Raw genomic sequence first — 22,928 nt, 5'->3', positions numbered from 1 at the left:
TGAGATTTGATCATTGGAACAAACCTCATTACAGATGGCTCAAGTAGTTATTTACAACCTTTTGTTGAAACATAGTACCTCTGAAGTATATGTAAGCTAAATATTTACATTTCTAAATAGGGTTGATACAGATAGGGCTCTTCTTGGTACGTGGCTTAGAATTCTGTTTCTAGAAATGTTTGAAAACATAAATCTTTGTTTACAAGATTGGAAAATGTTTGACTTCGTGGTGACTTTTTTTTTTTGAGTTGGAGTCTCACTCAGTCGCCCAGACTGGAGTGCAGTGGCCGCTCCCGGCCACCACAGCCTCGCCTGCTGGTCTCCGGCGATCCTTCCTCCTCAGCCTTCCAAGTAGCCGGAATTACAGGCATGCGCTACCACGCCTGGCTGATTTTTTGATTTATTATAGAGATGAGGTCTCGCTGCCCAGGTGAGTCTCGAACCCGCGGGCTCAGGCTATCCACTCACCTCAGCCTCCCAAAGGCGCGGGATTACAGGCTGAGCCACCGTGCCCAGCTGACTTTTTTTTTTAATTCTAAAAAGATGTTAATAACTATTTCTCACATTTATATAAAGGCTTTTTTTTTAATTCTAAAAAGATGTTAATAGCTATTTCTCACATTTATATAAAGAAGTAATGCTAGCAAAAAATATCCAAATTATAAGGATCATTTAAGCTTTGTGTTTATTAGTTGGTTTAATTTTTTTTAATTTATTTTATCTTATTTTTTTGTAGAGACAGAGTCTTGCTTTGTTGCCCAGACTTGTCTCGAACTCCTGGCCTCAAGCAATCCTACCACCTTGGCCTCCCAAAGTGCTGGGATTACAGATGTGAGCCACTGCACCTGGCCTAGTTGGTTTAATTTAGGTTTTTGTTTGCTTCAATAGAGTTCAGAGAAATTGAATAATCAGCATGCTTCTCACCAGTTAAAAAGAAGTCCTTTACCTTATATTATTACTATAAAACTGATTTGTTTCTTATAGTCCGTTTTCTCTTTATAGGCTCTAAAGCAGCAACAACAGAAGAAGCAGCAACATCAGTGCAGACCAAGCATGTCCATCTCCTCCAACCAACATCTTTCTTTAAAGACTGTCAAAGCAGCCAGTGACTCTGTACCTGCCAAACCTGGTAGGCAGTTTGAGCGTTTTTTTCAATGGAAGTTTCTTTTTCCCAGTATTTTTGTGTTGGTTTTCCAAATTTGTATACTACATCATTTACTTTTTAGATCACTGTATTTATATAATCCTTGTACTGCCAGATCATCTGTATAAATCCTACCAGGATAAATGGGCAAAGTTGAATGCACAATAATCATACAGTTATTAAGAATACATCGATGGGATTTTCATGTAAGAAGGAAACTCATGACTAACTTTCAGGATGTCTAATCTAATAATATTTGCAAGCCTCTAATAAATAGCCTTAAAATCTGATGTTTCCTAGAGGCTCAAACTGAACTCTGCTTTATTTATTATTTATTTTATTTTTTTGAGTTGGAGTCTCACTCTGTCACCCAAGCTGGAGAGCATGCCACCACAGCCTCAACCTTCTGGGCTCAGGCAATCCTTCCACCTCAGCTTTCCAAGTAGCTGGAACTACAGATGCGTACCACCACACCCAGCTAATTTTTTGATTTATTGTAGACATGAAGTCTCACCAAGTTAGCCAGGCTGGTCTTGAACCAGTGGGCTCAGGCAAGCCTCTCACCTCGGCCTCCCAAAGTGCTAGGAGTATAGGCGTGAGCCACCGTGCCCAACATTTTTTTTTTTTTTTAATTGGAATCTCACTCTGTCACCCAGGCTAGAGTGCAATGGCAAGCTCATGGCCACTGCAGTCTCAACCTGCTGGACTCAGGTGATCCTTCCCCCTCAGCTTTCCAAGGAGATGGAACCACAGGCATGTGCCACCATACCCAGCTAATTTTTTGATTTATTGTAGAGTCGAGGTCTCGCCATGTTGCTCAGGCTAGTCTTGAATCCCTGAGGTCAGGTAATCCTCTCACCACCACCTCCTAGTGTTGGGATTACAGGCGTGAGCCACTATGCCTGGTTTGAACTCGCCTTTAAAAATAAATGGTTTTCTTAAGAATACATACTACCTTTGAGTTTCCATTAGACATGTCTACAAGGTCTTTGGATTTTTTTGTTGTTGCTTATTTTGTTTATAATCGAAACTGGTCTAGATATAAACTTTGTATTGTATCACGTAATTTAATTTGATACCATAAGTTCATTCTATGGGCCTGTTGGACTCAATCTGAGTCTTAAACAGAACTTTGCATTTTTGTTAGGAGAAAAGTTTAACAGCAGAAGCAGATAGTATCAGGCAAGGAAGAAAGGGATTTTATTCTATTTTTTTACTATAATTCTCAAAGTCAAAATACATTAGCAGGAATATGTTGCTGCATACATACCTTTGTTTAGTTAACATCGAATGATTGTTTAATTGATTTAACTTAACTGATTTCTGTCTATAACCTCAGTGCCACCAGTCTTTACATATTTTTTCCCCCTAGCAATATGGGAAGGAAAGCAGTCTGATGGACAGTCAAACAGTCCCCAGAACGCAAACCCCAGCTTTGCTTCTTCAGTTAAAGTGGAAAATACTTTGCTTGGACTGGGTAAGAAGTCGTTCCAGAGGTCTGACAGACTCCACACAAGTAAGTTAGTTTGGAGACACTTCAGTTTTTATTGCCATGACTTGTCAGCTCTGTATTTGAAATTCATCAGCTATTTGACTTAGGTGTAGGTATGACTTGAGTTATGTAGCAAAGATTAGACATAATTTCTTTTTGTTGTTGTTGACATAATTATTTTTAAGAAGTGAAAAGAAACATGGGCAGAATGGTTAGTATGTCCTTGTCCCTTGTTACCCCTGTTTACCTTTGAGTTCTGGGCTTTCTTCATAGTCTTCCTGTCCTCTTCTTATCAAACTTTATTTTAGAGAAAGATCTGTTATCAGCAATTTTCTGGTTTATTTTTCTTTCTGCCAATAGGTTGCTCTGTCTAGCAATATTCATGTTTATTATTTCTGTGCATAGAAAGACTTCCAGTTAAATATGACAAACTGAACCTTTTTCCTGTTTCTTCTGAAATCCCACTGAAGTGAGACTATGGAGATACAAAAATAAATCCATACAGGTGAAGAAAATAGGAAGCCCACAGATGGGCAAGCAGTGTCAACACATTTAGAAACAAGAAAACTGGATAGAATTTTTCACTGAGCTGAAGAGCAGTTGCCAGTAATAAGCCAGCCAGCTAAGGCTGCAGAACACCAGGAAGGCCCAAGAATTGGAGGTATGATGTATCACAGAAGAGAAGGGTAGGGTATAGGGTTGGAAAAAAGATTCTTATTGGGAAGTTAGTAAGAAGCAATTGATGCCTCATCCTAGCTGGTGACAGGAGTTTTATTTTGAAGTGAAATTTGACCCAAGTAAACCCCAAATTCAGGGACACCAAATATAGCCAAGGGCAGATGATGAGGCGCTGTACTGAAATCAGGAAAATTAAGCAAAATACAAATACTGGATAATGATTCTCCTCTCTGGCTTCCGGAATGCTGGTGGATGAGGCATATTTCTACTACCACTACTTCCTCCACCCCCACCCCACTCCCCCATGCTCTAGCAGGAGATTGGTGAATTGGTACCTAAGGAAATTGAACCACCTCGGGAGAAAAATGTCCAGGCAGATGTAGGTTCCCAGCTGAACAGATATCATCTTGATAAGATATCAATAAAATGGAAGACATTTCCTAGAAATTATGTGGAAGAGGAAAAGAAGGTTCAATAGTAGAAAAAAGGTAAGAAAATTGGAACACCAATTCAAGTTTTCTGATGTCTTAGATTGTTGGACTATCAGAAAGGAAGAACACATGTTGGTAAAATGAGACACTATAACAACATTTTTTACAGTTGGAAGCCACAGGATTCCAGATTAAAAGTACATAATGGGCATTAAGAAACATGAATGAAAGGAAACCTATGCCAAGACACATTCTTTTGAAATTTCAAAACATCCAAGATAATGGGAATGTTCTAAAAAGCTTCTAGAAAGGAGCGGGGGGAATCTTCACATAGACATATTCAAGAATTGGGTTTACAGACATCTCAGAAGCAACATGGAAGCTAAAACTGCAGCAATACTGACAGAATCCGAGGACATTTTTTTTCTATATTCATTTACATATTTCATACCAATTCAAACTAGTATGAGAATAGAATTAATAATATTTTCAGAAAAATGCTTTATAAAAAAAAATCCTTTAATTTTAGGATTGTATATTTTTTCTTAAAGACAGCATCTCCCATATTTATATATTTTGAGTTGGAGTCTCACTCTGTTGCCCAGGCTGGAGTTGCAGTAGCACCCTCACAGCCACTCCATTGTTGACTTGCTAGGTTCCTGCAATCCTTCCACCTCAGCCTTCCAAGTATCTAGAATTACAGGCATGCGCTACCACACCCGCCTAGTTTTTTATTTATTGTAGAGACGAGGTCTCACCAAGTTGCCCGGGCTGGTCTTGACCCCGCGGGCTCAGGCAATCCACTTGCTTCGGCCTCCCAAAGTGCTGGAATTAACAAATATTCATAGAATGTATACTAATATACCAAACATAGGCTTAGAGTAGTCCTAGGACTATATTGATAGAACAGTGCTGCTTCCTTCGGCAGCCCATATTCTACTTAAAATCCATTTTAAAAAATCACAATGTTAGTATTTTTATTCAATTGCAGTAGAAATACAGAGGAATGAAATTGAGAAGCTATGGATGGAGAATTTCTAACTTTCATGGAAAACTAGGGAAAATTAACCATAAAAAAGGAGACATGGCCGGGTGCAGTGTCCCATGCCCATAATCCCCAGCACTTTGGGAGGCAGAGGCAAGAGGATTGCCTGAGCCCACGGGTTCGAGACTAACCTGGGCAACATGGCAAGACCTTGTCTCTACAATAAATAAAAAAATTAGCTGGGCATGGTGGCTTGTGCCTCTCGTTCCAGCTACTTGGAGGACTGAGATGGAACGATCACCTGAACCTAGCCTGTTGAGGCTGCAGTGGCCATGAGCATGCCCCTGCACTCCATCCTGGGCAACAGAGTGAGACTCCGAGTCAATTAAAAAAAAAACACATGGTTTATTTAAGTTTGACCTAATGGCTGAAAAGTAAATAAAAGTTTATCTTCTTTCATGCAGATACATATTAACGGAAATCGAGTGAGAATGTTTAAACATAGCCACGATGAATATTTTCAGACTCAACAGAAGATATAATATATTTTATGTAAAACATAAATGATAAAACTAAATTTAAAAATTTACATAAAATCCTTTTTTTTAGCTAACATTGGTATAATTTGTATTAACTTCAGTAAGATTGATAATCTGTCATATAGTTTTACATCCCTGATTCAGTCAGAAGAATAAACATAGCTCAGATTTGAAGTATAATATTAGGTTGATGCATAAGTTCGTAGTGTTTTGTTTTTGGCTTGGTGACAACACTGCAGTGTTGGGAGTTAATTTATTGTTTGTCATTTCGAGTGACATTGTTGTGCTTGTGAATACGTCTTGCATTTTGCAGATTTGAAGAAGGTTAGTGCTATTGTGAGCTAAAGAAGAAGGAGTGTCAAATGGGAAACAGAAAGACTTCTGACGTATCATTCTGTTTGAGTTTAACAGAGTTGTCAAGGCAGCGGAGGCGGCTTGAAACCTTTGTGCCCCGCTTGGGGAGAATGCACATGGCAGCAAGAAAATGGTTTTGTTGTCTCAAAGAGGGCCACTTTGACCTGAGTGATTTCCCACATTCAGGAAGACATTGGGCTTTGATGAAGACCATTTAAACGCTTTAATACACAATTATCCATGTCAGTGAACCCAGGAATCGACGGATGTGTTGAACTGTGACAAGTCAATCATTGTGTAACATTTGCGTTCCACGGGCCAGCAAAAACGCTGTAAACTTACGTATCCTCCCAATATACCTGACTAAGGCAACCTAAAGTGAGAAAAAAACAGTAAGGTCAACTTAACCAAAATTAAAGGACTTAAACTAGCTACTTTGGATGAGGTACATTAAAGTATCTTCAGGGTATAGTTTGATCAATGCTAGAGAATAATTTACAGAAGCTTCCCAGTCTCACGCAAGTTAAAATTTTAATTATAGTTTGATTGAAATGTGACAGTGTAATGAATACACAAGTAGTAAAAATTATTCAAGTAATGCTGACACTCCAGTTCTCCGAGTAGTTGGGAAAGAGAAACAAGGCTGTTGTTTTTCTAGAAGCATTGCAGTATTGTTTATACAGACTAAAAAAGGATAAGCACCTATATTATCATCAGTGGGATTCCAGTTAAGTTAATCATGGCACATACTGTTGGAATAGTGTAGCTTTTTTAAAAGAAAAAAGATGGATTAATAGGTGATAAGTTGAAAAATGTTCCATCAAGTTTAAAATGTCACTTCTGGCAGGAAGGTTGGAGTTTGAGTGTAGAAATCTTAATAATTTTGTATCTTTTAGTAAGTACTGTTTGAATTTCTTTGGCTAATATTTACCTTTACCTCATAGATACTGTTTTATTATCATTCACTTTTGAAAGTTTTTACAATTTTGTTGTTTCTTCTTGTCCCAGGAGTTATTTTGAATTGAAGTTTGTTGTTGTTATTGTAGTGAATTTCCAAATGTGTAGATTTTTGTTTATGTTTCTTTATGTACTTTTAAATACTGGTCAGAAATCATGGGCTGTATGATACCTGTGCAGTGTAGTGATAAACCACAGACTCTAAAACCAAAATGTCTGGGTTTAAGTTGCTGCACTAACAGTGTAATAGTGTAATTTGGGCAAATTATCGTATCTTAACCTCACTTTCTTCATCTGTAAAATGCAGTGGTGATACTTACCTGCTTCATAAAGTTTTGTGAAAAATAAATGGGTTAATTCATTCAAATGCTTAGAATAGTGCCTGGCACTTAGGAAGCCCTATACAAGTGTTTGCTGCTGCAGTCATTGTTGCTGCCATTACTGTTACTTGAAATTTACTGAGACTTACTTTTTTTGGCCTAATGATATTGAATTTTATAAGTGTATTCTAGTTGCTTAACAAAGGATTCTGTTTATTGGATCAAGCTTGCTAATCTGAAATAATTCAGCTTTGTTTTGGGGGGTGCTTTTGCTATGCTTGATTTATTAATAATTAAGAGCGATGTGTTGAAATTTCCTTTCCCAATAGAATTGTCCAATTCTCCTGGTGTTCTGTCATCTTTTTTTTTTCTTTCTGTCACCCATGCTGGAGTGCAGTACCATGATCACAGCCACTGCAGCCTCCACCTGCCAGTTTCAGGCAATCCTTCCACCTCAGCCTTCCAAGTAGCTTGGGCTACAGGTGCATGCCCCCATGCCCAACTAATTTTTTAATTTATTGTAGAAACAAGTTCTCACCATGTTGCCCAGCTGCCCAGGTTGGTCTCAAACTCGTGGTCTCAGGCAATACTCTTGCCTCAGCTTCCCAAAATGCTGGTATTACAAGCATGAGCCACTGTGCCTGGCTCTGTCAGGTTTTTTTTTGTGTGTGTGTGTTTTTAAAAAGTGACATAGTTTTATTACTACCCGCGAGAGGGGCTTGCATGGGGTGGCGGGTATGCTGGGCTCAGGGGATGTGTGAGCTGTGAGAAGGAGGTGATGACAGAGGCTGGAAGGAAAGGGGTGGGTTTGGAGGCCAGGCCCAAGGGGTCCTCAGATCCGCTTCGAGGCATGGGCAGCCTTGAGAAATGAGTCATGGCAAGCCACAGCCAAGCCGCCAATCAGATTAAGAAATTCTTGGAAATCTAGCTGCCCATCGCTGTTGATGTCCAGTTTCTTCATCATGCGGTCAAGGACACCAGCGTCCTGATTCTTTGTAAAGGCAGCCAGTTCCGTGTTCATGAAATTTCGGAACTCCATCTTGGACAGAGTGCAGTTGTTCCCATCCTTTCCAGCATACTTCTGGAAGACGGCAATCAGGGACTCGATGCACCTCTCAGTCTCTGTAGGGCTGGAGATTTTTGCCATGTCGGAGCTGAGCAAGGCGCGGGAGGCTGTGGCTTGCTCTGTCAGTTTTTATTTCACATGTTTTGAAGTTATTTTACATGAGATGTTTTTATGTTTTAAAATTTTTCTGGTAGAGTGAATTCTTTATCATTATTTATTGACTTTATCAGTCATTAATAAGACTTTTTACTTAAAATGACTTTTGTTTGATATTGCTAAATGTATACCAGCTTACCTTTGTTTAGTTTTTCCTGGTGTATGACTTTCATTTCTGTGTCCTTGTGCTTTGTGTAACTCTCTTTAAGCAGCATATTGCTAGTTGAATTTTCCTTGTTTTTGTTTTAATCCAATGTAACAGTATCTCAATTAGATTTAAACATTTACTATGTTTGTTAATATATTTGGACTTGTTTCTACAGTCTTTTGTTGCTTTTTGTCCTAATGCTATTTTTCTTGTTTCCTTTCTTATTCTTTTAAAAAATTTCTGAAAAGTTGTTTGGGCTTTATTGAGTTTTTTTGTTTTGGGGGTGCCTTTTTGTACATTTAAATTCTCTTCTAACTTTTTTGTCTGTCTACTGTGTTTGGTATGCACTTAATTTTTATTTTTATTTTTTTAGTGGTTGGTGATTCTTAAATAGTACTATATGTTTCTTTTTTAATTGGTATATCATAGTTGTACATATTTTGGGGTTGCATGTGATAAACATGTTTAATTCTTAAAAGTAACCATCTTAGCCGGGCTTGGTGGCTCAGCCTGTAATCCCGCGCTTTGGGAGGCTGAGGTGAGTGGATTGCCTGAGTCCGCAGGTTCGAGACCTGCCTGGGCAACTTGGCAAGACCTCATCTCTACAATAAATCAGAAAATTAGTCAGGCGTGGTAGTGCGCGCCTGTAGTTCCAGCTACTTGGAAGGCTGAGGCGGAAGGATCGCCGGAACCCAGCAGGTAGAGGCTGTGGTGGCTGGGAGTGGCCACTGCACTCCAGCCTGGGTGTCAGAATGAGACTCCAACTCAAAAAAAAAAAGTAACCATCTTAGGCAAGGCACAGTGGCTCACGCCTATGATCCCGGCTCTTTGGGAGGGCAAGGCGAGAGGATTGCTTGCCTGAACCCCAGGGGTTCGAGATCAGCCTGGACAACTTGGTGAGACCTCATCTCTACAATATATCAAAAAAATTAGCCAGGCATGGTAGTGCACGCCTGTAGTTCCAGCTACTTGGGAGACTGAGGTGGAAATATCACCTGGGCTCAGCAGGTTGATGCTGGGGTGGCTGTGAGCTGTTCCACTGCACTCCTGCCTGGGCGACAGACTCAAAAAAAAAAAAAAAAGTAACCATCTTGATTTTCCTCCAGAACAGTGGAAATACTTTACACCAATTCAGTGCTAATCTTTTCTGTCTGGGCTTATTGTTATTATCTGATATTTCTGTACTTTGTTTTTAGCCTCACAAATCAGATACTAGAATACTATTATGTAAATGATGTTAATGTAGATTTATCTGCATGTTTACCCTTCTGCATTGTATCCAATCCATCCTTCTCCAGCGATTTTCTTTGCTGAAGTACAATTTTTAAATAATTTTATTTAGAGCAGGTTTCTTAGTAGCAAATGGCCTTAGTTTTTATTTATATGTATAAATGTCTTTGATTCATATTCATTCTTTTTTTTTTTTTCTTCTTTTTTTTTGAGTTGGAGTCTCACTCTGTCGCCCAGACTGGAGTGCTGTGGCATGCTCCCGACCACCGCAGCCTCGACCTGCTGTACTCCAGTGATCCCTCTGCCTCAGTCTCTCAAGTAGCCGGAACTACAGGCGTGTGCTACCACACCCGGCTAATTTTTTTTTCATTTACTGTAGAAATGAGGTCTTGCCAAGGTGTCCGGATGGGTCTTAAACCCGCGGGTTAGGGCAATCCACTCACCTCAGCCTCCCAAAGTGCTGGGATTACAGGCTGAGCCACCGAGCCCAGCCCATATTCATTCTTGAAGGATAGTTTTGTGAACATGTCTTTATAGATTGATGGTTATTTTCTCTCAACATTTTGTAGATATTTTCTTTTTTATTCTAAATTCCTTTGTTGTTAAGTTTACTGATGCTCTTTGGTTCCCTTTATTAGGTAATCTTTTCCTTCTTTGTGGATGTTTCAAGCTATTGTCTTTGATAAACACTTTTACTATGCTGGGTCTGGAGCATGGATTTTTTTTTTCTTTTAATCCTTCTTGAAATATGTTACACTTCTTTTTTTTTTTTTTTTTTTTGAGTTGGAGTCTCACTCTGTCTCCCAGACTGGAGTGCAGTGGCACGCTCCCGGCCACCGCAGCCTTGACCTGCTGGGCTCCGGTGATCCTTCTGTCTCATCCTTCCAAGTAGCTGGAACTACAGGCGCACACTACCACTTCCAGCTAATTTTTGATTTATTGTAGAGAGGAGGTCTCGCCATGTTGCCCAGGCGGGTCTTGAACCCGTGGGCTCAGGCTATTCACTCACCTTGGCCTCCCAAAACTCGGGTTTACAGGCTGAGCCACCGAGCCCGGCCCTCATTTATTTTTTAAAAGTCTGTCATTTTTTGGTTTTGTCCTTCTTTTTGTAATTGCATTCTTTATTTCTTTAAACATTTTATACATAGTTATTTTGTATTCTACATATCTGATAGCTTCAGTACTTACAGGTTTAAGCCTATTATTTCTGGTTTCTGATGATTCTTTTGTAGTGGCATAATTTCTGACCTGTTGAGTGATCTTTGAGAGGTAAGGCTGGATTTTAATTTGTAGGGATCCTATGGGCCTAACTTCAGAAATCCTTTTATCAAAAAAAGAATTACTTTTGCTTGTGCTTTGGAAAGGAGGCAGAGGGTGCCCACATAGCTTTGTACAAATTCTACATTCTAAATGTAGAATTTCTTAGTCTTAGAGTCCTATGGGCATTACCGTTTTGCTGGATTTTGTAAAATATTCTTCTATAAGATAATTTTGATTTCAGCCACACCAGTAGCATTTGAAAGAGCTTTTTACCCCTTTCCCTGCATATTTCTCTCACTGTATTACAATATTTGCCATTTTGATAGGCAAATAATTTTTGTATTCTTTATTTTAAATTGCATTTTAAAAAATATTAGTATCTTAGTGTCTGCCTATGATAGTGGACTATGAATTGATTACTTGTTATTTTCATTTCCTCACTTTTCTCTTTGTGTTGTCTTTTTTAAATTGATTTGTAAATGCACTTTACTTATAAAGAACAGTAACCTTTGTCATGACTTGCAAATTTTTTTCCCAAGTTAGTCTTTTGTTTATATGTATAATTAAATATATAAATTTACATTTTAATTCTTTAGGTACTCAAATCTGTTCTTTGAAAGATTGTAACCTTCTGATTGTAGACAGATTTTTCTGAAATTGCTAAGCTATTCTAATCATAACATTTTTGGCGAATATAAATTAAGATCAGTAAAATTTTAATTTGCATTCTCATGGGAAGAGGAAAAAGGTGTCAGTATGATTTGTATATTTGGGTTTTCTATTTTTGAGATATTCTTTGTAGTATGTGTCATTTAGCATGAACTTCTTCAGTTTCTTTTCAAAAATAATCTAGTCTCAAACATAAAATGCAGTTTTAGTATGGCAGAAGACCCACTTCTATAGACCTTGATCTATTTTTGTAGAGAAGATAAATTGTATTCTTTCATCCTCTATAAATGAATAAAACTTGTTTATTTTAGTCTTAGAAGGAATTCCTGAGATTCTCAAGTGTTACCTTCTTCACAGTGTGATATTTAAGTGCTTACAAGTGACTTTTTTGTACTGCACAGAAAGCGATGGTTTGGGTGGAAACAGGTCTGTGAGGGTGGCCCAAATTATTCTCTTCCATGTTTTTGTAGGGCAAATGAAAAGAACTAAATGTGCCGACATTGATGTTGAGACTCCAGACTCCATTCTGGTTAATACAAATCTGCGAGCACTGATCAACAAACACACCTTTTCAGTCCTTCCTGGAGATTGTCAACAGCGACTGCTTTTACTCCTCCCAGAGGTGGATCGACAGGTGTGTCATCTCAAGCATAAGCAGTTTCATAGCCCTTCTAGAGCTACTTTCATGCCTTACCTTTAGGCTCCTTAATTCTTTTAAAATAGCTGGTTGTGTATTATGTATGAGGTGGTATTAATGAAACTAAATAAGAGTATTTTTATGTAAGTATCTTATTAGGTGGACTTTGTAAGGCTTATTCAAAGAAAACATTTTCTTAACCAGAATGTCAAGGTTATGGAATAAATTTGACTCGCTATCATGTTAGAAAGTAGACATCCATAGAATACAGTTCAGGAAGAAGAGTTGCCCTGTTTCAGTATCAGCAGGAGGTGAACCAGTGCCTCAGTGGAATGGGAAATGACAGGATAATCCAGAAACATGGGTTCAGATAGGTAGGTCTGGAAGAACACACAACATGGTATAACAGTATTCAAATTAAGAATGTTCATTATTTTTAGCCAGGCACAGCAGCTTGTGTCTGTAATTCCAGCACTTTGGAAGGCAGAAGTGAGGTAATTGCTTGAGCCCAGAGGTTTGAGACCAGCCTGGGCAACTTGGTGAGACCTCATCTCTACAATAAATCAAAAAATTAGCCGGGTGTGGTGGCGTACACCTGTAGTTCCAGCTACTTGGAAGACTGAAGTGGAAGGATCACCTGAGCCCAGCAGGTTGAGGCTGCAGTGTGAGGGTGCCACTGCACTCCAGCCTGGGTGACAGTGAGACTCCCACTCAAAAAAAATGTTTGTTATTTTTATTCTTTGTTACATGTTTCTAAAAAACATTTATTACTTTATAATAACTAACAAACTTAAAACTCAGTATAAGTTACAGTTTTTAAAAAACGTAGCAAGGAGAAATACCAAAGGTTTGGGAAAAGTCAAGGCAGGGACCAGAAAGGTTTAGCTTAAAGAGGCATAAGGTTAAGGGCTGAGTCTTAGGCTTTCTTCAAGGAAAACAGTGACTACCAAGTCATTCCCCCTTTTGATCTTCTGTCTCCTCCTTTGTAAAAGGAAAATAGAACCATTATGATTTTTAGAGTTTTCCTAACTTTTGAGACTTAAAAAAATTCATTATTATTTCTAAATACCCACTATGTTCTAAGTAATGTAATAGGTCCTCCCAACCCCTGCCATTTAAAAATCATTGTAAAAGTGGTGAGAGGGAGATGTTTCCACTAGTTTACATGAAGACTCGTTATATTCCCTTGTTTATAGTAAGACAGTAACAGAGTGTGTTAGCTACAGAATTAATTATAGCTAGTTGGTTATAGAGTTACAGCTAAATTTTTCTAATTCTGACAACCATCTTTCTGCTAGACTATATTGATAACAATTTCATAGTATGACGAATCAGAGCATGTCAAAGCATATCAGTCTATTATCCAAAGAGTTCAAATAAAGTATTCTTACAGCAGTAGGGACAAAGAAATTAATAAACTAGTCTTTCCCAGTGACTGCTTTCCCTTCTTTAACTCTTCTTGGAGAAATTATAGCTTTGGGGATACCCAGTTCTTGGTTAGAACGAGTTACGAGATTGGAATTTCAGCAGAGTTTTAAAAGAACCTCACTGGAGATTGTCCTTTTCTTTCTTTCTTTTTTTTTTCTTGAGTCTGCATCTCCTTCTGTCACCTAGGATGGAGTGCAGTGGCACGCTCAAAACCACCCTTGACCTGCTGGGTTCAGGTGATCCTTCTGCTTTAGCCTTTCAAGTAGCTGGAACTACAGGCGTGTGCCACCACATCCAGCTTTTTTTTTTTTTTTAATAGCGACGAAGTCTCACCAAGTTTTCCAGGCTGGTCTTGAACCCCCCTGGGCTCAGGCAGTCCTCTTGCCTCCGTCTCCCAAAGTGCTGGGATTATAGGTATGAGCTACTGCTCCCGATTATCTTTTTATTAATATTCAAAGTTATTGGGCTGGGCATAGTAGTACAAGACCTAACTGAGGGCCTATTTGTAGAACTCTAATACCAATTCCTCAGAACTGTCTTTTGACTGATGGCCCTTTTCAGACCCTCTCAATCTGCCATATAATTTTAGAATTAGAAGGACCTTAGAGATTATCTAGTTCAGCTTCCCATAGGGTGCATTCTTTGGGAATATTCTTAATTGAAGCTTATTTGTCTAGAGTATTTATAAAGAATTCTGAGCCTGGCTTGGTGGCTTACCGTGTAATCCCGCGCCTTTGGGAGGCTGAGGTGAGTGGATTGCCTGAGCCTGCGGGTTCGTGACCCGCCTGGGCAACTTGGCAAGACCTCATCTCTACAATAAATCAAAAACTAGCCGGGCGTGGTAGCGCGTGCCTGTAGTTCCAGCTACTTGGAAAGCTGAGGTGGAAGGATCACCGGAGCCCAGCAGGTCAAGGCTGCGGTGGCCGGGAGCAGCCACTGCACTTCAGTCTGGGCGACAGAGTGAGACTCCAACTCAAAAAAAAAAAAAAAAAAAAAGAATTCTGATTATCACTAGGATTAAAAGTTGGGAACCGGCTGGGCTCAGTGGCTCAGCCTATAATCCTGGCTCTTTGGGAGGCCGAGGTAAGTGGATTGCCTGAGTTCATGGGTTCAAGACCAACCTGGGCAGCTTGGCGAGACCTTGTCTCTATAATAAATTAAAAAAAAAAAAAAAAAAATTAGCTGGGCGTAGTAGCACATACCTGTAGTCCCAACTACTTGGAAGGCTGAGGTGGAAGGATCGCCTGAGCCCAGCAGGTTGTGGCTGCCGTGGCCATGAGTGTGTCATGGCACTCCAGCCTGGGTGATGGAGTGAGACTCCAACTCAAAAAATAAAATAAAATAAAATAAAAATTTAACCAGACATGGTGGCACATACCTGTAGTCCCAACTACTTGGAAGGCTGAGGTGGAAGGATCGCCTGAGCCCAGCAGGTTGTGGCTGCCGTGGCCATGAGTGTGTCATGGCACTCCAGCCTGGGTGATGGAGTGAGACTCCAACTCAAAAAATAAAATAAAATAAAATAAAAATTTAACCAGACATGGTGGCACATACCTGTAGTCCCAACTACTTGGAAGGCTGAGGTGGAAGGATCGCCTGAGCCCAGCAGGTTGTGGCTGCCGTGGCCATGAGTGTGTCATGGCACTCCAGCCTGGGTGATGGAGTGAGACTCCAACTCAAAAAATAAAATAAAATAAAATAAAAATTTAACCAGACATGGTGGCACATACCTGTAGTCCCAACTACTTGGAAGGCTGAGGTGGAAGGATCGCCTGAGCCCAGCAGGTTGTGGCTGCCGTGGCCATGAGTGTGTCATGGCACTCCAGCCTGGGTGATGGAGTGAGACTCCAACTCAAAAAATAAAATAAAATAAAATAAAAATTTAACCAGACATGGTGGCACATACCTGTAGTCCCAACTACTTGGAAGGCTGAGGTGGAAGGATCGCCTGAGCCCAGCAGGTTGTGGCTGCCGTGGCCATGAGTGTGTCATGGCACTCCAGCCTGGGTGATGGAGTGAGACTCCAACTCAAAAAATAAAATAAAATAAAATAAAAATTTAACCAGACATGGTGGCACATACCTGTAGTCCCAACTACTTGGAAGGCTGAGGTGGAAGGATCGCCTGAGCCCAGCAGGTTGTGGCTGCCGTGGCCATGAGTGTGTCATGGCACTCCAGCCTGGGTGATGGAGTGAGACTCCAACTCAAAAAATAAAATAAAATAAAATAAAAATTTAACCAGACATGGTGGCACATACCTGTAGTCCCAACTACTTGGAAGGCTGAGGTGGAAGGATCGCCTGAGCCCAGCAGGTTGTGGCTGCCGTGGCCATGAGTGTGTCATGGCACTCCAGCCTGGGTGATGGAGTGAGACTCCAACTCAAAAAATAAAATAAAATAAAATAAAAATTTAACCAGACATGGTGGCACATACCTGTAGTCCCAACTACTTGGAAGGCTGAGGTGGAAGGATCGCCTGAGCCCAGCAGGTTGTGGCTGCCGTGGCCATGAGTGTGTCATGGCACTCCAGCCTGGGTGATGGAGTGAGACTCCAACTCAAAAAATAAAATAAAATAAAATAAAAATTTAACCAGACATGGTGGCACATACCTGTAGTCCCAACTACTTGGAAGGCTGAGGTGGAAGGATCGCCTGAGCCCAGCAGGTTGTGGCTGCCGTGGCCATGAGTGTGTCATGGCACTCCAGCCTGGGTGATAGAATGAGACTCCACCTCAAAAAAAAAAAAAAAAAAAAAAAAAGGCTGGAAACCATACTTCAATGTGTGGCGTATGTAGCAGTGAATAGTAGAAAACTATTTAGGCTTTACCCAGTCTCCAAATAAAAATCTAGCAAGGTATTTCACATAGGATAACTAATTATACCCTATGAAAACATACTGAACAAGAATGTTCAGAAAGATTTAGTTGTAGCTATTTAGAAAGATTTAGTTGTAACTCTATAGTTTAAAAAAATAGGAGATTTTGATTTAAACAACTCTCTTTTAATACATTTGAAGGTCCGTGATGTGGAAGAGGTAGACTTCTTTGTTCAGAAAGTAGATTTGGGGTTAAAATAACTTTTTAACAGTTGGAGGATTAAACTCCAGAGTGGATTGACTTGCAGTGGACTGACATGCTCTTTAGTGGAATTTTTTTGTTGTTGTTGGAGTCTCACTGTCTCCCAGACCGGAGTGCAGTGGCCGCTCCCAGCCACTGCAGCCCCAACCTGCTGGGCTCCAGCAATCCTTCCGCCTCAGCCTTCCAAGTAGCTGGAACTACAGGCGTGTGCTACCACGTCTGGCTAATTTTTTGATTTATTGTAGAGATGAGGTCTCACTAAGTTGCCCAGGCAGGTCTCGAACCCGTGGTCTCAGGCAATCCACTCACCTCAGCCTCCCGAGGTGCGGGATTACCGGCTGAGCCACCAAGCCCAGCTTAGTGGAATATTTGAGTGGAGGCTGGATGAACTGCTCTTACAGAGGACCAAGTTATCCATATACCAACTCTAAAGTACAAATCAACAGTCATCAAAACTACAGCCTGCTGGGCAATTTCCAGCCGACTGCCTGTTTTTATAAATAAAGTTTTATTGGCATACAACCACTCTTGTTTGTTTGCATATCATCCATTGCTACTTTAGTGTTACAGTGACAGAATTGAGTAGTTGAACAGAGCCTGTATGTCCTGCAAAGCCTCAAGTATTTGTAGCCTAGCCCTGTACAGAGAGTTTGCTAATTTCTGCTGTACAGCCAAGGGAAGGTAACGTTGGGGCCTAGATTTATTTGGAAAGTATAGTGGGAATTTCCTAAATTTTCTTCAAAAACTTGTTTTTGACTTAAAACATTTTCAAACATTTCAAAACATTTTTACATTTAGATTTCTAATCCATCTAAATATTTTTGTGTATTACCTGAATGTGGAATTCAACTTTATTTTCTACTGGATAGATAGCTAGTTGTTTCAGCACTATATGTATATTTCTGTGAGTAGGTTTTTAATTACTGGGGAATGGAGTTGAAAGGAGAGAAGGAAGGGAGGAGAGGTAAACAGGAAAGGAATGTTTTAAAACAAAATGATGTTACATTAAAAAATAGAGGGCCGGGCTCAGTGGCTCAGCCTTTGGGAGTCCGAGGTGAGTAGATTGCCTGAGCCTGTGGGTTCGAGACCAGCCCAGGCAACTTGGCGGAACCTCGTCTCTACAATAAATGAAAAATTAGTCAGGCATGGTAGAGCGCGCCTATAGCTCTGGCTACTTGGAAGGCTGAGACAGAAGGAACACGGGAGCCCAGCAGGTCGTTGCTAGGGTGGCTGTAAGTGTGCCACTGCACTCGAGCCTGGGCGACGTAGTGAGACTCCAACTCAAAAAAAAAAAAAAAAAGGTTATAATGTAAAACTTGTAACTGATTAAAGCTATGACTTGATAGGGAAAAAAAATAGAGGCATCCAGAATACATAGCATAGTATGATAAGCAGCATGGTGTGAGATAATTGTGTTTCTATAATATTGAATGGACATACTTTCTTTTCTAAAATGAAAGCCAAACACCACATGATATCTTTTACTTTCTTTGTAAGCTTTCCTTGGCTTATTCTTTGACCTAGGTTGGTCCAGATGGTTTGATGAAATTAAATGGCTCTGCCCTTAACAATGAGTTCTTCACTTCAGCAGCCCAAGGCTGGAAGGAACGGCTCTCAGAAGGTATGTGTTCTCCCTCATGTCTCTCCCAGGATGTGTGTGCACTTGGAGCCACTGTGAGGGCATATTGGCACCTTTCCACCTCATCAGGTGTTGGAGCAATTTTGAAAGGTAAAGGGCAGAATGTTTCCATAGGGTCGAAATAACAGTCCTATGTGAAATACATTGCTAGATTTCTATTTGGAGCCTGTATAAACAGATTGACTCCAGATAGAGTCGAGCAATATTTTTCTTTAATGACTTAAAGTCACCAGAGAAACTAACATATACAGAATTTTAGGCCTACTCCTAAAGATTCTGATTCAGTAATCCTAGATTAATGCCTTGGAATTGAAATTTGAATACTTTCCCCAATAAGCAGAGTATAGCATTAGAGTTATTTTATGGTGCTGTACATACCAGGTTAGAGGGCAGTGAGATAGCCTCTTTATTATTACCAACCTCAGTGAAACTAACAGTAAAAGGAATCAGTGAGAACTTAAAAAAAAAACTTGATTGAGATATATTTCATATAATATTGTTTTAGTTGGTGTAGGTTGACTCTTGAGCTTTACTTTGTTTTTTTAAGTTTTCAAGTGATTCTCATTTAAACCACTGTCTATTAGTTTTTCAAATATTACTTCTGTTTTCCAATATACAAGAAATACAAGATAACACTTGAAAAGTCATATATAGTTCTGTCAAAGAATAGCTTAAAATAAGTATGAGAAGCTTTAAAATAAATACACTTATAAAGAGAGCATTTGGAATGCTGTTCATTGCTTACTTGCTGTTAGATTCCTGACAAATTAGAGTTAAATGAACAGTTGATATATATCTATTTTGCTCACAGTAATTATTGACTTCCCCTTCCTCTTTTCTTTTTTTTAGAGCAGATTCTGTGTAGAAGGGATCTCTTGCTGATTACTGTGGTCCTTTCTCTCTGTGCAGTGATCCCTCCTTTTTTCTGAAAGAATTGAAATCATATAAGCATTTTAAAACATACCAATTACCAGTACCCTTTAAAGAATAAATTAGTAAAAATTTATTTATTTAAAAATTCCCCAACCCTCACTTTTTTTTTGAATGGGAGTTTCATTCGGTCACCCAGGCTGGAGGGCAGTGGCATGCACCTGGCCACCGCAGCCTCAACCTGCTGGGCTCAGGTGATCCTTCCGCCTCAGCCTTCCAAGTAGCTGGAATTACAGGTACACGCCACCATGCCCAGCTAATTTTTTTATTTATTGAAGAGATAAGGGCTCACCAAGTTGCCCAGGCTGGTCTCAAATCCATGGGCTCAGGCAGTCCTCTGACCTCAGCCTCCCAAAGTGCTGGGATTGTAGGTGTGAGCCACCATGCCTGGCCTCTAACCCTCACTTTTTTGTAAGTAGGTGCTATCAGTGATTCTGTGGATTATCAGTGTTACTTTTTTTTTTTACATGCTTGCAAATGACTTCTTTACCTATAGCCCTGTGATCATGTTTTATGAGCAACAAAAACTTTGAACACTGTACATATGTGAACAGAGTTCAGTACTTTTTATTCCTCTTTCTGTGATACACGGTAGACTCAACAGCAGAAGTTTTGGGTTGGATTCTGACAGCCAGATCCCTCTTTTTCTAATCCTTTGCCCATGACTGTGATATCCATGGTCCTCTGACACTTTTCTTTTCCTTCTTCTCACCCCTAGGAGGTCTTAAACTTCAAATTCTGCCATTTCTACCTCTTATTCCTTAATGTCCTGGGTATTAGAGTATCTGAGCCACAAGTTTGAAGATGGCCTACCAAGCGCATTCACTGTTCTCTGCTGATGGAGTGGGAAGGATTGAGGTGGTTGGTAGTCTATGCAAATAAATGGCATATTCAGAGCAGCTGGCTCTTTGGCATGTCTTGTTGCTAGGGCACTAGCCTGGTACAATTTCTGAAATAATTAGAAAACCAGCAACTCCAGAATAGCTCCCTCCTTTTTTTTACTGGAATCTCAAATGCTTTTAAGCAGGGGCCATAGCTTTTCTTTATGTAGTTAGAGGTCAAAGGCCTAAAATACAAATTTGCCTGGCAGAAACAGAACTTTAAAATAATATACCCAATATTGTTATTTACTGAAAGCACATCACTTGTTTTTCCCAGTGGAAAAATAAATTAGAAGTTCAAAGTAAGAGATAAACAAAATCTGTATGGAATGTGCTGTTTGGCACAGGAGGGAGGCTCTAGAACAGGGAAGCCCAAAGAAAAGGCTGCCAGCTTCAGCTGAGTACTGAATGCTACAGGGAGTGGTGTGCTGAACATACTTTTTATTTTACCTAATGGGTATAGGTCCTCTTTTATGTGAGGAGCTTTGGGAAGTTACGGTTACTTTCACATAACAGTATTCCGTTTCCTGCATGATTATTTCATGATTTATAAATGGTTAAACATTGCAGATAGCATCTTTCTATTGAATATCCTTTTTTGGGTACATTACAGGTGAGTTTACACCTGAGATGCAGGTGAGAATTCGACAAGAGATTGAGAAGGAGAAAAAAGTGGAGCCGTGGAAGGAACAATTCTTTGAAAGCTACTATGGTCAGAGGTAATATTAAGACAGTTTCAGTAAACCACATATTAACTCCTGCTTAGATGTCATATGGTGCTTTATCTCATTAACGTAAAAGAAAATCTAGTACCCCAGTTTTCTATTTTTTAATTCACCAAACTTTAGCGAGGTTTTTTTTTTTAATTATCAATCACAGGTTCACAGAATTATTGGATTATTCATAAATTTCTTAACACACTATCATTGTGGTAAGAAGGATTTTTTCATTTGTGGTTTTTTTTTTTTTTTTTTAATCAGAGTCTCACTCTGTTGCCCCAGCTGAGGTGCAGTGGCATGCTCACAGCCACCTCAGCCTCGACCTGCTGGGCTTAGGTGATCCTTCTCCCTCATCCTTTCAAGTAGCCACCACGCCTGGCTAATTTTTTTGTTTATTGTAGAGACGAGGTCTTGCTGAGTTGCCCAGGCTAGTCTTAGACTCTGCAATCCTCTCACCTCTACCTCCCAAAGTGCTGGGATTACAGGCATGAACCACAGAACCCAGTGAGATTTCTTTTAAAACAAAAAAAAAAACCTTTTTGTTTTAAAGTCCCTTTCTTTGAAAAGATTAGCTTTTCTAAGATATAAGAATATTGAAGTTCTGTTCATGTTTTATAGTAGTTAATTATCCCACAATGTAACTATCCAGAATCGCTAAGGAATCCTGTGATGTGGACCATTATACCCAACCTGTAACTAAACAGCCTGTCCTCTGTGAAAGGCACTCGGAGAGATGCACATAGCTGAATTAAGATACAAACCCTGTTTCAAAGAGGCTGTAGTCTAAATCAGTTTTTTTCTAACAAAAATTCCAAGGGACGGCCGGGCTCGGTGGCTTAGCGCTTTGGGAGGCCTGAACCCGTGGGTTCGAGACCCACCTGGGCAACTTGGAGAGACCTCATCTCTACAATAAATCAAAAATTAGCCAGGCGTGATAGCGCGTACCTGTAGTTCCAGCTACTTGGAAGGCTGAGGCGGAAGGATCACTGGAGCCCAAAAAGTTGAGGCTGCGGTGGCCAGTAGCATGCCACTGCACTCCAGCCTGGGTGACAGAGTGAGACTCCAATTAAAAAAAAAAAAAAAAAAAATCCAAGGGAATGGGGACATTTAAAAAGATAATAATGGAGCTGTTTTGTTTGAGATACGGTTGACTCCTGTTTGTCAGCCTCTCTTCCTCCTTTTCTGCATACCAAGTGGCAGGCCTTAAGGAGACTTCATAACACAGCTTGAGAACTAAGGGCTCCTTTTCCCTGTCTTTGTGTAATGTTTATCAGTGTCCTTCACAGTCATTTGGGAAAGATTTATGTTGAGTTTAAGAGTCTTGTAAGCTGATTTTTCTACATTCTTCTGTGAGCATTGAGCTTATAGAAATGATGTTGTATACATTTAGACCATCATTACAGGTAATAGTAATTCTGTATATATTTATTTATTCCTCCCATCTTAGGCAGATAGAGCATAACAGCAGTTCCTGGGTCTATTTTCAGCTATTACTTTTTGCCAGCTTTTATAGAAAGACTGTTTTTTGATTACTACCCAGTTTTGCCCTTAGCCATTTTATATCAGAGGTTCAGTACTGATTCTTTGAAGTCACCAAAGAGAGAGCTACATTGATTATGCTTATTACACAATATTCTAAAGCATTAGTAAACTCAGCTAGTGACCCTTACATATTAGCCTAGATTTTGACAAGGCCACACTATAGAAGTTCCAGTTAGCCTACACACTCAGGATAGCTCAGAGGTACTCAGTCTCAGAATTTTAGACCAAGTGGGATTTAAACAGGCTTTCCACAGACTCAACTCATAGAAAACATTGACAACCAACTGTCCTACTGTCACCTCAGGTTCCCTTAGATTTTAGGGAGCCAGTCTTTAAACAGGTGCTGCAGAGCAGAATTGATCAGAATCCGAGGGTGAATGGATCTTAGCCTTCCTTCATTTCTATCTCTCTCTCTCTCTCTCTCTCTCTCTCTCTCTCTCTCTCTCTCTCTCTCTCTCTCTCTCTCTCTCTCTCTCTCTCTGTGTGTGTGTGTGTGTGTGTGTGTGTGTGTGTGTGTGTGTGTGTGTCAGGGTCTCACTCTGTTGCCGTGACTGGAGTGGCATGATCATGACTTACCCCAACCTTGAACTCTTGGCCTTATCCTCCAATCTCAGCCTTCTGATTAGCTGGAACTACAGGCATGTGC

At 40.0% G+C, this 22,928-nt stretch overlaps 1 protein-coding gene and 1 pseudogene across 2 annotated transcripts in view; one reads left to right on the top strand and one right to left on the bottom strand.

The window, feature by feature from the left end:
* ASXL2 (additional sex combs like 2, transcriptional regulator) overlaps window positions 1-22,928 on the top strand; it is a 154,505-nt gene that overhangs the window by 122,091 nt on the left and 9,486 nt on the right. Inside the window, exons 7-11 of the mRNA XM_008063472.2 lie at window positions 1,003-1,129; window positions 2,517-2,660; window positions 11,900-12,063; window positions 18,096-18,192; window positions 20,635-20,740. Of these exons, the coding sequence (XP_008061663.1) occupies window positions 1,003-1,129; window positions 2,517-2,660; window positions 11,900-12,063; window positions 18,096-18,192; window positions 20,635-20,740 (638 nt within the window). The remainder of the gene's footprint in view (window positions 1-1,002; window positions 1,130-2,516; window positions 2,661-11,899; window positions 12,064-18,095; window positions 18,193-20,634; window positions 20,741-22,928) is intronic.
* LOC103265816 lies at window positions 7,574-8,077 on the bottom strand (annotated as a pseudogene). The gene has a single exon (XR_504660.2). The product of XR_504660.2 is annotated as a protein S100-A11 pseudogene (transcript).

This window comes from Carlito syrichta, unplaced genomic scaffold (assembly GCF_000164805.1).
Source record: "Carlito syrichta isolate Samal-C Ts95f unplaced genomic scaffold, Tarsius_syrichta-2.0.1 Scaffold306856, whole genome shotgun sequence".
Classification (NCBI taxonomy): domain Eukaryota; kingdom Metazoa; phylum Chordata; class Mammalia; order Primates; family Tarsiidae; genus Carlito; species Carlito syrichta.
This window is presented reverse-complemented; position numbering and strand designations above follow the sequence as displayed.